Genomic DNA, 15,804 nt, shown 5'->3' with positions numbered 1-15,804 from the left:
ATAAATTGACTTCGAAACTTCGATCATATTTAAAGATCTAAGAGGTAATAACGGTCGCTTATGGAAGTTTTTTTATAGGCAAAACCTTTTAGATTTAGTTTTTAATCAAAATTATTTGACTGAGGTATACAATAATTATAGTTTACCATAACAAGAGGCTTTGGGAGCCCAAAGGTTCGATGCCGATACTATCAATCCCTGATTCTTTTTGAAAAAAAAATATTGATGATTAATATTACTTTTTCTCTCACTGAAATTTGTGATAATAAATTAACAATTTATTACTTATAATGTCTATAAACTTCGTTAAGTCCCCTATAAGAGATGAAGTGTAAAGCCACTTTAGGTAGGATAGGTACATTATATCATAGAAATATGATGAAGTTTTTTTAGTTATATTTATTTTATTTTTTTTTTTTAAATATTCTTAAATGATGAATCTCTGTTCCATTTACGTCAGATATTTTTCTGTATTCTTTTATGTATAACTTTCGTTTTCGTTCTCAACTTTAAGTTTAAACAAACCTTTAGTATTTGACGTATCATCCTTGATTCTTTTTACAATAAATTGTTTTATTGCGTTATCTTTCACATTTGTAGTAAGAACCAAAATGACCAAAATTTTTTTGGGAAGAAATGAACACGTTTGTTTCATCTAATTTCTGTTATAGCATTGTCGTGAATAAGATATGCGTGTGATATTGTAAGACCATGTTATATACGGATCATTAAAATGTTAATCAATATTGAAGGATCGGGTAAACGTTAGAGAGGTAGCCCGAAGCGTAGGTGCGATGGTTCCGTCAAAACTGATTTAGTAAATTTAGATTCGGACAGATGTGTTTGGAAAGTGATTAATGGTATTAGAATCGAGTTCGCTGAGGCTTCATATATAAATTTATATATATTGCCTTTATATAAATTTATACCCTTATGTGTTATGTAACAAGTTATTTATTATTCATATAAACTAATAAATCCATATAAGCATTGAATTGACTCTATTCCTTTGTAAATATGAGTATGAACCGTTTTTCAAAACTGAAATTTCTCAAGATCGAATCCATATGTAAGTCGATCTTTTTACCAGAGAGTATTTTCGAAATAAACCTCAACCTACATTTGGGCGAACATAGTACGATGCACCTCAAATAATTTTGGAGAATTTATATAGTTATATATAGAATTAGTGATAGACTGATTAAATTAACTTTTTTTTCTTTCTTCAATATATTTGTTAAGGAGCTGTGAGATATTCTGAAAGCGAGGACGGATCATTGAATAGACGTCATTAGGAGGGTACAAGAAGGGACTGAGTAAAGAGGCCTTGAGCAATTAAAGGGCTTGTTCCATCCGAAGACAGAGGAGTTAGCTAATTCTCGGCGGACAAGAAGCTAATTGGGACTGACCCAGACTGCACCGGTGCACATCCCAACAACCGGTTAGGTGGTTTCCTGTTAGGGACGGTGATTCGCTCAACAGACTTCCCAGGTTATTAATAACTGCCCTAACAAAGAAAATAATCCCTGCTCGTCTACCCTCTGCCAGCCTGAGGTCGTCTTGTTAGTTCCATGACAAGTAGAGATTTGTTGCCGTAATGGTGTTATCTTAGTTGTATACGTCACTGGTCTCTTCGAAGTTTATTCCAGTTTTAAGGCCACTTACAGAAATGTTTGTCTTTATCTGTTTAGGTAATTATTTCTGAAGAAATTCGTTGTGGATCTACGATATAATGGATAATTATATTTATCATAGATAAACTAATATGTGTTACTTAATACTTACTTATTAGACTTCTGTTAATAAATAATCTTAACTAGTCGAATTACGGAATGTGCAGAGAAAATAATTCGGATACTAGTAATATGGTTTTAGGCGGAATCTTTAGAGGATGTATCAAAGTTTTTACTACTGCAAATATTACAGTAGATATTAAAATAAAACGGTGTTAAAATTCATCCACTTGATTTCAAAAAGGCTTTCGATTCAATGGACTGCATCAATCTGTATAGTATTTTGATTGAACTGGGAATATCAAAGAAATCTAGACCAAATGTGCATGACCGAAATGTTTAATGAAGTTTGCTTCGGGTTCAAAACATGACATTCATATATTACTAGAATATATGATTGATTTTGTGGATTTGGGTTTGGTTGAGTGTTGTTGGATAAATGTGTGAACGTCATTGGTGGTATCGGCATTGAAACTTTGAGTACCCTTGGCCTTTCATTATTATTAGTTGTTTGCATCACCTACTCTTTATGGTGTATAATCGTTTTAAGGCCTCCTACAGAAAAGTTTGGTCTTAATCTGTTTTGAGAATTACTTGTGACGGGATTAATAGTGTATACTTCTTCATAACTTGTGCTTGTGATAAGTAATTAAATAAAGTTATAGATATAGGCACATCGCAAAAAAAAATTGAACGTCTCATAACTACTAATTCAAAAAAATTAATAAAATATGCTATATTTTCTAATTATATAAAATTAAAAATACAAATTTTTCTATTGATACTTTTTTATTACCAAACTTTCTTGTGAATTGGAAAAACAAATAAATTCACAGGTGAAAGACATTACAGACTGTTTTCAATTATTTACTGAGTATGTCTGGACATACGGCGTTGAGCTTTGGGGTCCACTAAATCTTCGATTTCCTCTCGGATCCAATCCTTCGTAAAATTCTCAAAGTTCCTTTCTTTGTTACTAATAAAACCATCCATAAAGACCTAAATGTTCCTTATGTAACGGATATAGCCCGAACCCGATATCATTCCTTCCATTATAAACTTCCTAACCACCGAAACCTACTAGTTACTAACCTTGCTTCCTCTTCCATTCCTGGCAATCCCCCCGAGGCGCCTGAAAAGAAGATGGCCTCATGACCTTATATTGTAAAGATTTTTTAGAGTGCTACCAATGGGTAGTTTCTCTACATGCTGTATCATACAATTATGATCTTATTTCAAATTTACTTGTTTTTTTTTATATACAGTTGTAAATGTCAATGAATAAATAAACAATAAATATTTAATTGATATAAATTAGATCTTTATCTTTATAATAATTAAACTTAACCATCAGATAGGCCTTATAATTGTTATGTAAATCAGTCTTGTGTAAATAAGTGCTGTAATAGTCGAAATCGACCTGCAGTTTGAATACAATATTAAAAACGAAGATAAAATTCGTTGTTTAGTTAGGATTATAATCCCAGAAGAGCCTTAGCAAAGATGGTTCATGTGCATCCCAATGTTATGTATAATAGAAGAAGGGCCAAAGTAACCAATAACAAATTTATCTACATTTTTCTTTATTGAATATACAAAAAAAATATATAACAATTTATGTACATTTCCCTTTAAGTAATGGAAAAAAGAAATTATATTTAAAAACTAAATAATATTATAAACAGAAATATAATTGTTTTTTATTTCAAATAGTTTTTTTCATACCCACACCTTAATTATTTATGCTGGAAGAAACGACACATTGTTATAAATAAGTGAAACGAAGTTGAGAATACATAACGTAGGAAGATAAAAAGGTTGAAAATAAGCTGGTTATACGTCAAGACGTCCTCTGTAATAAAGAATTTGAGAAGTGAAAACAGGCTGAATTTGTTCTTGAATAATATATATAATGTAACATTATAACCCTGAAAAATATTTAATAGAAATTTATCTTATAAAATAAGAATTGTGAGAACCAGGTGTTTCAGGAGTTTTATCATTCGGTGCCTACCTATTCTGAAGCTGTATTACTCAATCGCAGACACAGTCTGAACACAGCCCTACTAGATCAGTCTCGACACTAATTCAAACTAAACAATTCATTAAAAAAATAAATAAATCTAAAACTAAATCTATTGTGCTCACTACCCTGGCGAAACAACGAGACAAAAATTACGCACATACACATACTTACTGAAACCCTTTTGGTAAATCCTAAATTCTCCCTACTTTGTCACAAATAAAATCATCCACAAAGACCTTAATGTTCCATTTGTAACCGATCTAGCCCGAACCAGATATCAATCCTTCCATTACAAACTGTCAAACCCATTAGTTTCTAATCTTGCTTCCTCTTTTATTCCGGACAATCCTCCGAGGCGTCTGAAAAGAAGATGGCCTCGAGAACTTTTATTGTAAAAATGTTTTTAGAGTGCTACCAATGGGTAGTTTCTCTAAATGCTTGTACCATACCATTATGATTTCCTCAAATTTACTTGTTGTATTTATGTACAGTTGTAAATATCAATAAATTAATTTTTTTTAAAATATTGTATTCAAGCGCTGTTGTTATCGTAAATGTAATATATATATTTTTTTAATTAAAGAATTTTCCTAAATAATAAATCTAATTTAATTTAATAAACTTTCAAAGTGCGAAATATAAATTTAAATTGAGTAGGAATGAAGTTATGGAGCGAGACAGGTAGCTACTGCAGAGTCCTCCGGTATTGGGAGTAGTCGAGATCAATGCTTCATTTAGGCTGACAGTGGCTAGAGTTAATTAAGGAAGAGCAGTTGCTCATAGCCCCACCGGTAATCAGCTGCTCCGTCTCATCATGTTGAAACTGTCAATGTCCTCAGCGCTCATCTGGAAATGATCTCGGTAGCATAAGTATCTCTGACACTCTGTTTTTCAACACAACCGTCCCAAATTTAAGGTTATCTTAACAAGGTTTAACATAACCTTTAATGTTGTTGTTGTGTACATCCTAAACAATAATTTATTCCAACTTCCAAAAGACCACTATCTACAAGACTTTACAATCCTTTTTTGTTATTCTTTTTAGGTGTAAAGATGCGTGTTTTGCAATTTCCATGACCAGGTCCATTTTCTATGGGAGTCTCTTTGTTGCTTTGTGGAGTACACGACACTTGATCTCTTCATATCTTTTTCCGTGATCAGCAAGGGTGCATTTATAAGTGCCCTGGTGGTTTACTTTTCATGACATCTTTACTCAAGGTTTTAGTTTTAAAGCCAAAGTAATCATAGGCGATCTGTATGTTTTAAAGTGTGCCAATGAAATAGAGCACCATTCTGGAAGTTAAATAATTTAATTTCTATATTTTGTTTCTTGCACAAGTTTGAGATTCTGGTTCTTCAACGGCTATGTGAGATGGATGAACTTGTACGATTGGGCTTGCTGCCCCCTCCAATATTGTCAAATCATTACGGAGACCTTAACCCTTAGGTATTGGGTTTTTATGACAGAACAACAGGTTCTGAATTTCTAAAATATTAATGGGCGGTTGGGAAAGGCCTTTCAACAAATTTCCTGCAAAAACTCACGATGAAATTGAATAATTTAAAAAAATTTATGACCATAACAGTTAGAATATGTATTATTAGGTCAATGAGTAAGTAGATATGTGGAATGTTTCATTTACACTTGAAAATCTTAGGAAGGGTGGTCCCTTCAAGATCAAAACTTTTTTACTCCTAAAAGTGGGTGAAAAATGCAATATATCAAAAATCTTTTTTTTTTTTTTTATTTATTTAATGTAATTTACAAATGTACAAAATAATACAATAAGTAAATATGTTGTATGTTTCATATACACTTGACAATCTTGGGAAGGAACGATCTATTGGTGGTACTTCAAGCATTAATTTAAATTAGAAGGTCCCACCTTCTTTCCAGACGCCTCGGAGTATTATCAGGGATTGTTAAGGATGAAAAATTAAGAACTAATGAATTAGGGTTGGTAAGGAGTTTGGAATGAAAAGACGCATATCTGTTTTGGGCCAAATCTGTAACGAATGGGATGTTAGGGTCTTTGTGGATGAGTTTATTTGAAATAAGGAGCATCAAGGATTTTACGTAGGATTTTGGATTGTATGCGAGAGGAATTTGATACTTTGGTAGAGCCCCAGAGCTCAATTCCATATGTCCACATTGGTCTGATTATCATATTCATAACTCAAGATGAAAATTATGGTAGGAGGAACCCTTGGACACTATTAGTCGACTATTGAAGGTCATAAGACTCCGTAACTCTTAGTTTCTGCAAAATTCAATTATAATTATACTTGATGCCTGTGTTTATTATTAAATATTTTATTTTTATATACATTTTTAATATATTTACATATATTTGTTATTTTTTTATATCTTTATTTTTTTTTGTATATTTATGTATCTATCTATCGCTACTCTTATCAATTATATGACATATATGATATGAGTTTATATTCTATTTATTCAAAATGAATATTAGTTATATTTTGTATTGTAGGTGTGTTTTATTGATGTTAAAGAGGGGAGTAATAAAGAAAGGAAAAAAGAGAAAATATAGAAAAAAAAAATAGAAATGGAAGAAAGAGAAAAAAGAGTAATTAAAAAAAAATTAATAAAATATAGAAAGAAAAAAAAATAATGAAAAAGAACCAGAAAAAAAAGTCATATATTATTGTTATATATTGTTTACATGTTATGCCTATATGTTGTATATGTAGACCCATGAAGTTGTTTGTAGCCCTCACATCTTTGTTGTTTTTGAATAAAGTTTTTCCCCTAGGTTATTGTAAGTAACCTCTCACTTAACACTTCAAAATTAGACCGTCATTGTTTTCCTAGAGTGAACTACTTACTCTTCCGAACTGTTTGAGGAGCAATCAAAGCTGCTAAGGATTTTTGAACCTTAAACCTACCTCATGGAAATTTTAGTAATTCACAAAATCTAATATCTCTAAAGAGGTGTAGATAGTTGACCGTAGATTAATGCTTGAAGAAGTTTGTCGGGGGGTGCGGTCAGCAAAGAACAACATAAATAAACAAAACCATATTTATTTATTTTATGCCGACGTTTCGACCTGAGTTTCAGGTCTTCATCAGGGCTATAGAACAAAAGAGATAACAACAACATTTAGAGTAACATACAATTGAAAAGGAATAGTATACAAACAAATTTAGAATTATATAAAATATTGAATTAAATCATAAATGATATAAAATGATAATTGATAATTGAATAGTACAAAATTTTATTGATTGATATTTGTGGAATTGTATGGTAGTAAATTGAAAACAGTGACAGATGAAATATAATATCATGTAGGTAAGAAGATTATAATATAAGGTATGTAAATAGTGTCTAAAAATTGAAAAAATTAAATAAATAAATGGAATCTACAAATTGAACATTATGACAAACAATGAAAAATATAAAATAACAAAATAAAATGAAGAAGTCATATCTCGAAAATTCGATTGCTCAACCTTAACTTATAATAGATTTTTGACTGTGTTAGGCTTCTGTTTTTAAGAGGGGAAAAATAAATATAGGTTACAGATTGTGCCTAAAGGAATGTTAACATTATTGCCCAATCTGATCTTTTTTAACGTGTATTATATTAATATTATTTTATTTCGTACTAATGATTTTATTTTGTTTTCCCACAGGGGTGAAGATGGAGGGTTGCCGCGAGGTGCTGAGCTGGCTACAGGAGCGGGTGGCCGTGCTGACCGGGGGCAGGGATCGCCGTGGCGGTCCCGTCCTCACCTTCCCGGCCACCCCCCGCAGGGACAGGGTCAAGCCCGACGACTACAGGCGCCTCCTCCACTACCTCATCTCCATACCAGGGTGAGTAATGTGTATTTAATATTTAATTACTTAGCAATAGTATATTGAGTACGTGGAAGTGAGGTGGAAAAACAGGGATCGTACTTGCTATCGTGGGCTAACACCTCGTAGTGTGGCAACTTAGATGGGTTTCGTTTATAACCAATTGCGTCGGGAATTGCAAATGAAATCAATGGAGGATTGCATCAAAAAACGATTCATGAAGTTCCACACAGGAGCAGCTGTGACCTACAACCTGGGAAACCCAACCTCTACCTAAACGCTCCTGCAGGACATCAAATTATCAATTCTATTATTGTCATAACTTCTATTTTATTTATTCTCTCTTCGTACATTTTTCAAATTAACTTGTTTTTTTTTTACCATTAGAGGACAATTGTTTGTTTTGTTAAGTCTACGAATGTTTTTATTAACTTTACTTTTCTCTTGTATTAAGAATTATTATTTTTATATATTTATTTTATTATGATTTTTTTCCAATTATAACGTTGTATCTAGTTAGGGTTTTGTACAAGACTATACCACCCTCCCCCCATAATCAACTGTTTAAAAAAAAAAAAATGTAACTGTTATATTAATGTAAGGCCTACGGAGCCGATCTGGTAATAAATAAAAAAAAAAGGGTTTCCTTTGTAAATTACATTTTTGGAAATCCTTCTGCAAAAACGCCTTGTTTTACGACTCCCTTTAGTGTGGCTTAGCTTTAATAACGGAATATTTTCTGTAAAACATCTACTAGTTAACTTTACTATGAAATATTACCAAGGATCATCTTAATCTATATTATTGGTTTATTCCATACGAAATGACAGTTTAGGTATCTTACACAGTTAAAGTTATTTAGAACAACTTCATGAAGGCAAAATATTTAACCTCATTTTCTACACATTTCCCCTACGTGTTGTCAACTTTTCAATCCCAGATTGAAAAATTCGGTGTTTTGTTGAAAAATGAAGTTAGAAATGTGTTTCTGACCTGCAAATCATTTGCAAAAATTATACCTTAAGGAAGTTGTCCGCATTTCTGAAGAGATGGTTCATCGTCATCTATTGCAGGTGGAAGTCTTCTTCTGGGTTAGTCATCCAAAACTGTGTCACCAGTTAAACATTTTTCAAACCACTGGCAAATTGTTCGTTCGTTACAACACTACCTCGAACGCCGTGGTAATGTTTCTTGCAGATTTGGTTGCCGAGTGTCCCGGTTTAAACTTATTTAAATAAAAAAAAAAAAAAAAAATGTTTCCATGGTCCTATTTGATATCATACAAAACAATGTTTAATCGATTTGAATTATTGTAAATATTATCAAAAACAAGAGAATTATTGTTTGGAGGGGCGTCTCTGGAAGGATGCATGTAGCAATTGGTGGTAAGTTCGATGCCGACTTCGGGGTTCGTGAGGCCTTCATTATTATTATTACTATTAATATAATTTTGGAGGAACTTGAAAAAAATAAAATAAAATTGAACTTTAGCCGGCCTAGGTAGAATTTACAAACAGAATTAATGCGGTGGTATTTAATGCACCCCAAATATTTTTTATTTATTCAATTAAACACAGGTCTTGTAACTTTGTAGTATATCTTGTTTACTTTACTTTTAATTGTTTCCACACCGAAATGTTTCTGTAAAATAATAATTAATGACTGAAATCCAGGATCTCAGATGTTGCCTTACACTCTTTCCGTTCGCTCAAAAGCACAAACTCTCAACGTTTTTAGTGGAAGTTAGACATTTAATCGATATATGGATATTTAAAAAATTCCACTAGTTATATTTCCTCATTTTTGGGATATGATTCAAATACATATGACGAAATCATTTTTTTTTTTTTTTTTTTTTTTTTTTTTTTTTAACGTGATTTGATCAATAATGGGGATTAAGATATTTCTACGATACTTTTTAAGATACAATATTTCTAGACAAGTTTTATGTTTTCAGGAGGACCAAAAGAACCCTTAAATTACCGACCGGTATTTATTATTACTATTTATGACTCACCTTCTCTAATTGAATTCGTAAAACGTTATTATTAAAGGCCTTTGTAAAGTTTGTAAGCTCAAATTTAGTTTAAGCGAATTGTTGTTTTTCAACGAAGCATTTATCAACAACTTCCTTTCAAGTAATTGCTTTTGTTAAATTCCACTTGTTGTAAAACATTCATTTTGAATTCCACTTCCTCCTCATTAATAGGATTACAGAATTGTAGTTAGTTTTGTGGAATTTGAATTTAAATAGCTAAAATTTAGTGGCTCCTTGTTCTAGCAGTTTTAGATTATTTCGTAATTATGTTGCTTGTGTTTCTGATTTATCATAAAGTAGCTAAATTTTAAATAGTTTTTAATTACTTTAATTAATTACTATAGTCAGTTTAGAGTTACATCTAAATTGATGTCTCTGCAAACCATAGAAGAAGAGGGAATAAAATAAAGCGGCTGTTCCAGAAGTTACAAAAAATCATTTTTTATTGCTTTTAAATTAAAAACAAATTGCGATTTATATTCTGTCAGAAAGTGATTTAATTTTGACCCGGGCTGTACGATGGGTAAAGTGAATATCCATATATAGTATAGCTTTCATTCCCTGGAAGTTCATTTTATTAACGAAAAACTGAAAGTGTTTACTCTTTTTTTTCATAATGGGCTCAACGTCCTAAAAACTGTATACAACAATAAAAAACCTAATTAAAATCGTTTAAAGTAGAGGGAATTCACTAAACTAATACAAAACCTCATGTTACAGTAAATCCGGAGATCCAAGAAGCAAATTTTTTATCCTAATATCAAAAAATAAATATTTTGTGTTCCACGAAGATAAACGTCATAAACTACTTAATAGTGCATTTCACTAACTTCTATGAGTGGTAATAGATATGGGTACGTTTGATTGTTCCTGAGAAGTACTTGTAAATAAACCAAACGTTTTTGTAGGACAGAGAAAATTCAAAATTTTTTGAATCAATTTTGGTGGATATTAAGGAAAACTGAATACAATTTGTTCCATCTTATGTTTCCTTATTATTTTTATTTATTTTACCTTGATGAAGCAACATTTTGGATCCTTTTAAACCACTTGTGTTGTCAAATACTTTTTTAAGCAGTACTTTCCAGGGAAGCTTAAGCGATTAATGTTTTATCCTTTATCGTACTACGTGCACGAAATTGATGATATTTAAAAAAAAAATAATAATTTTCGTAATTAATTAATTTTGATCAAATTTACTAAAAAAATTTCCCCCAAAATCTTAGGGTTAGTAAAAAGGTTATACAAGGGATGAATCGCGTTGTTCCAGATTTCTGGAGCTGGACCACACCCTCTTAGGATAATCCCAGAGCCCTAAGCCCACCATCCATACTGCGGGGGTTGATCATGGATTGGGATCAGTGCCAGAATTCTTCCTTGACAACAGAAGGATATTATCTCCGTCGTCCAGATCTTGTGTTAAAGGGACCGAAAATTTGTCTCTTATATATCACAGCCAGTCCAACAATTGATTCAGATATTTATTTAAAAAAAAAAAAAATATTCATAACTAATATCAAACACCAATGGGCTAATTAAAACATTATTACAAAATAAGTTTAATTGAAATCAACTAAATGGCGTGAGATTAATTGTAGTCGATGCCTAAACAGAATATCCTTTTTTTAAATAATGATTTTTTTTTTAATTTCATAAATTTTATAAAAACTAGAACAAAAAAGGAAGAAATACGGTAATAATATGAAAATTATTTAATGTGGTTGACAACTATAACTCTTATCATTTATCAGTTAAAATTAGTCACTTCATACCTACTATTCAAAAACCTCGTAAGTTAAAATTTACATTAAGGTTCTTCCAACTGTACTGGTCAGATGTATTCGATAACCTTGAAGGAATAATGAGGCTTAATGTATTCAAAATAAATTATTACGTTGAATATTTGACTAAAGAAATATGAAACCATTGGGGAATTCAGGCGATTGTGCAGAATAATCGAAGTAACAGTTAAGCGGCAGTTGCGGTTGACGGAGTAAACATTTTTATTTATAAACCTTACTCATTGAACCACTTTGTGAATTGGAATAAATAAAGACACTGTATTCCTTGAACATTTTCTCGATTACCTTTCAAACAAAATTATACGGATATTAATTTTGTATCAGTATGTTTTAATTTTTCTTGGTATTGCCAGTTATATTTCAGCTTAATTATTCTATACGCCTTACAAGAGCAGGCAGAGCAGTCTATTGTGCGTTAATGAAGTTTGGGATATCAGTAGACTTGAGAATACCAAGTGGCGTGTAAGGCGAATCTAGATGGGATTGGGATGGGAGGGTAAAGTGGTTCTAACAATGACTCCTTGATTGACGGACGCATGAGAACGACTCTAGTCCTACCGCAGGCTTTAATGGCTGTCTTTGTTAACTGTTCCAACGGGAATCCAGTAGTTGTATTGCTAATACTACATTGCATGGCTACATAGAAGTGTGTAGGTGAAAACACTTATATGTTATTAATATCTTTACCTCTTAAAAAATAAGAAAAAGTAAAATTGTTTGACAAAAACTGTAGTAATGGCCTACTGTAGAAACATTTTGGGAAGGAGGAATCTAGGTACGAGGTAGCTAAACTAAAATAAATATAATAAGGGGGTGTATACAAAAAACAAAAATAACCGATTTATCAAATTAAAAAATTTCAAAGGACTGCCAATATTTTAATCCTATTTAATACTTAATAAATAACCCCTTTAGAGCATTCTCTAAGCAAAGTTTTCGGAAAACTCCAATGGGATTAAATAGATTCGACTTTTTCGAAAACTTCTTATTTCATTGAAGTGACTAGTGAAATTATTAAATATGAAGGGGAAGGTGTCCTTCACTAGCGCACTACGCTCCGTTAGTTTGATAGATTTAGCAGTGGAGAGACAACGTTGGAAAGGAAGAAAGGTTCCGGGCGACCATTAATGATATTACTGAGGTTCTGCAGGAAGTTGTTGATCCAAATCCGTCCATAAGTACCCGCGAACTTTCCAGGGAGTGTGGTGTATCGAAAGATACTGTTAGTCGCCATCTACTCTCCATGGTGAAGGTGAAAAAGAGCAATAGACTGGTCCCTCACGAACTTACTCCTCACCAATCAATTCACGTCGTACCAAAGAAAAGTTTAAAGAACTTCATGGGCTCCAACACGTGCATCATCCACCATATAGTCCAAACCTCGCACCATCGTATTACTACTTGTTTCGATTCATGGCCCATTTCCTTCAAGGGAAAAAATTGATAATTTTGCGAAAGTTGAAATTGCAGTCCAAGAGGTCTTTGACTGCCATACCAGTGAATGATATTAGCGTGGGATCGAGCAATTGGCTAGCAGGTGGATAATGACGGTAGATGACAATGGATTATACTTCGATTATTAATTGTACTTTATATCAAAGAAATAATATTTAGTTGAAAAATGGTCATTTTTTAAAAGATTTTTGGACTCCTCAAAATAAAATTACCTTCGCAAGGTTTTCAGGTGTACAGGGAAAGCTCAATGAAATGAAGCAATTTTCATGGAATTTCTAAGGTCTTATCTTTCGTTTATAATTCTTAGAATTATTAGTATTTATATGTTTACTTCGCTTTGGCTTCTACGAACGCCTAACGAAGCAATATTTGCCTAAAATTTGGTCGTTATTTCAGAATAGAGACATCTAGATTTTACAGGGAAAAAATGTGATTTTCTTATGAAACTAAAAATCAGATTTTAACTACTGACAGAAAGGTAAGATTATGGCACTTGACTACTACAGCTTCGGTACATCATTTAACCCTTTTTTACTAACATTTCCTCTTAGAAAACCGCGTATATGTGCCTGTTGTATACAATGTTCTGAACTGGTATCACAATTGTAAATGAAGAAACATTAAATTTTCTGTTAAAACCCAATGAAGTTTGAGTAATTCTGTTATGAAAAAAAGTGTAATTTTAGTAAAGTTAAAACTTACATTCAAACCGGTGTAGTAAAATGTTCTGACGGAATTTTCAGGGTGTAAGAATTGTCCCTTTTGTTTTTCTCTGTCATCCTTTTCACTGAATTTAATCTACCGTTTTATCCCTTAATTTAATTATCTTATACTCGAGCGGTCCTCTTTTTTTTTAAATTAAAGTTGGAGTTTTTTTCTTAATTAAAAAGAAATGCTATTGATCTCCAGTATTTATATTCATTTTTATAAATCAAATTATAGAACAACACACGACGTCTATACCTGGTTCTTCTTATAAATGTTTATCGTATAGTGATATTATTGAACAAGCGAAAAAAAATTAATTGTATCTCAAATGGGATGCTGGATGTTCGCACCCAAGCTGTGGCTAAGCAAAAGTTAATTGAATTAATAATTAAATAATCATTAAAAAAAATACTGTTTGTTATTTAAATGTAGTATTTTTATGTGTCATTATTACTTACTTCTATCGTTTATTAATTAAAATAAAAAAAAAAATTGTTAATGGTGACCTGACTTTTGTTTAATAACTTCTGTGTACCGCCAGACAAAAAAATTGAAAGTAACTCCCGTTCTTATCGACAGGACTTGATCGCTCCACCTTGTAATGTGCTTCTCAAACGTATAAACGTGACGTATTACACTAAGGAAAGAACACCGTAGTTAGGTTTTTTGAAAATAAAGTGTTATGTAAAATATTCGGTCCGAAAAAGGATGAGTTAACCGGAGGCCAATAACGCTGAATTGAGAGAACTGCACTCGGTAAATATAATTCAGATTGCATTGTGGCGAATATATTTGGCGTGTAAGGCAGTATGGCTAAGTAAGGAACAGATCCCTGAAATTTATAAACACTGAACCGTAGGATAGACCGATGCGTAGGCCGGAATTTTGCGTCAAGAAGGCTTATCTGCATTCCTGGCATATTTGGGTTTTGACGGGCTTCACTGAACGGATGTGTATTGAGAGCAATTGGTTGTATCGGCATCGAACCTTCGAGTTCGCTAAGTCTATTATTATGTGAACTAATTATTTTGTTTTCGCATTTTTTTGGTTATTTAGACAAAAGACTTTATAGCTATATTTCATATGTTGCATGTGAGAACAATAAATTAGTTATTTTTTTACGATAGTACAAGAGCCAGGGAGAAAAAAAGGCAGTTATTTCACCTCAATTTTTTATTACTTTATTGAAAACTATGTATAATTTCTAGTCTAAATTGTTGAGTTGTAGTTTTTATGATATTCTCATATGAATATAAATTTTTCATATGATAATCAATTTACTTTAGCTAATATAAAAACCAATACTCTTAAAAATACATAAAATACTAGTTTTAGTTAGTTTTGACTAATGTAGTACATCAAACTAGTTTTTATTTAAATGCTAATAGATATTCGTACTTCAAAAGGTTTTTTGAGATAAGAGTAAATTCGCTAACTTTACTTCACTATTTTTTAGTGCATTTTTTTATGAAATGTTGCTTTTTAAAAAGCACTTAAAACTAGTTAACGTAAATAGCTCTATTAGGGCTGGTATTTTAGCAAGTATACTAAACTTTAAATGATGTTCTATTAGGTTTTCGAGTGTTGTCGGTAGTTTTAAAGAAATAGAGCTCAAAATGTTACATATTTTTAAAACAGCCGCCTTTTTAATTCACATACCTATACCAGGCAGGCTCATCAATTTTGACTAGTAATTATACCTAGATTTCACTAAAGTAATTAGAAATTGGGATGAAATAATTGACTTTTTTTTCCTCTTGGGGTCTTGTACTACTAAGCTTATCATATAAATACGGAAATGAGTATTTTCCGTATTTATATACGGAATCATATATAATCTGGATTATCTCTCTAGGAAGTCTGGTGAGTCAATTTTTTGAGGTTTATTACTTCCATAATTTTCAATAAATTATTATTTATTTATTCATTAATATTGTACAACGTTTCGGGACCACTGTCCCATATTCATGCACTATAAAAACCTATAACAATATTAAAAACTATATAACACCAATCTTCTACTTTATATATTTTATTTTATACAATAAAAGTCACCTCATGATTTCATATGGGAAATCATGTCCTCCATTTTTGCATCTTCACTTCTCAGTGGCACAGCTATCATTCTACATTTCTTACTATCTCTTTGGACCTTATCTCATGTCCAGTGTGCTGTTTTGGTTACCTCCCTGTTTTTTATTTATTATAAACTTAGTGATTT

General features: G+C 31.7%; 1 protein-coding gene across 1 annotated transcript in view; it reads left to right on the top strand.

Moving 5' to 3' along the window:
- trio (trio Rho guanine nucleotide exchange factor) overlaps positions 1–15,804 on the top strand; it is a 669,473-nt gene that overhangs the window by 139,909 nt on the left and 513,760 nt on the right. The window contains exon 3 of the mRNA XM_024360812.2: positions 7,418–7,598. Coding sequence (XP_024216580.2) covers positions 7,418–7,598 — 181 coding nt within the window. The remainder of the gene's footprint in view (positions 1–7,417; positions 7,599–15,804) is intronic.

Source organism: Halyomorpha halys, unplaced genomic scaffold (genome assembly GCF_000696795.3).
Source record: "Halyomorpha halys isolate HHAL.00 unplaced genomic scaffold, Hhal_1.1 Scaffold87.1, whole genome shotgun sequence".
Taxonomy (NCBI): domain Eukaryota; kingdom Metazoa; phylum Arthropoda; class Insecta; order Hemiptera; family Pentatomidae; genus Halyomorpha; species Halyomorpha halys.
This window is presented reverse-complemented; position numbering and strand designations above follow the sequence as displayed.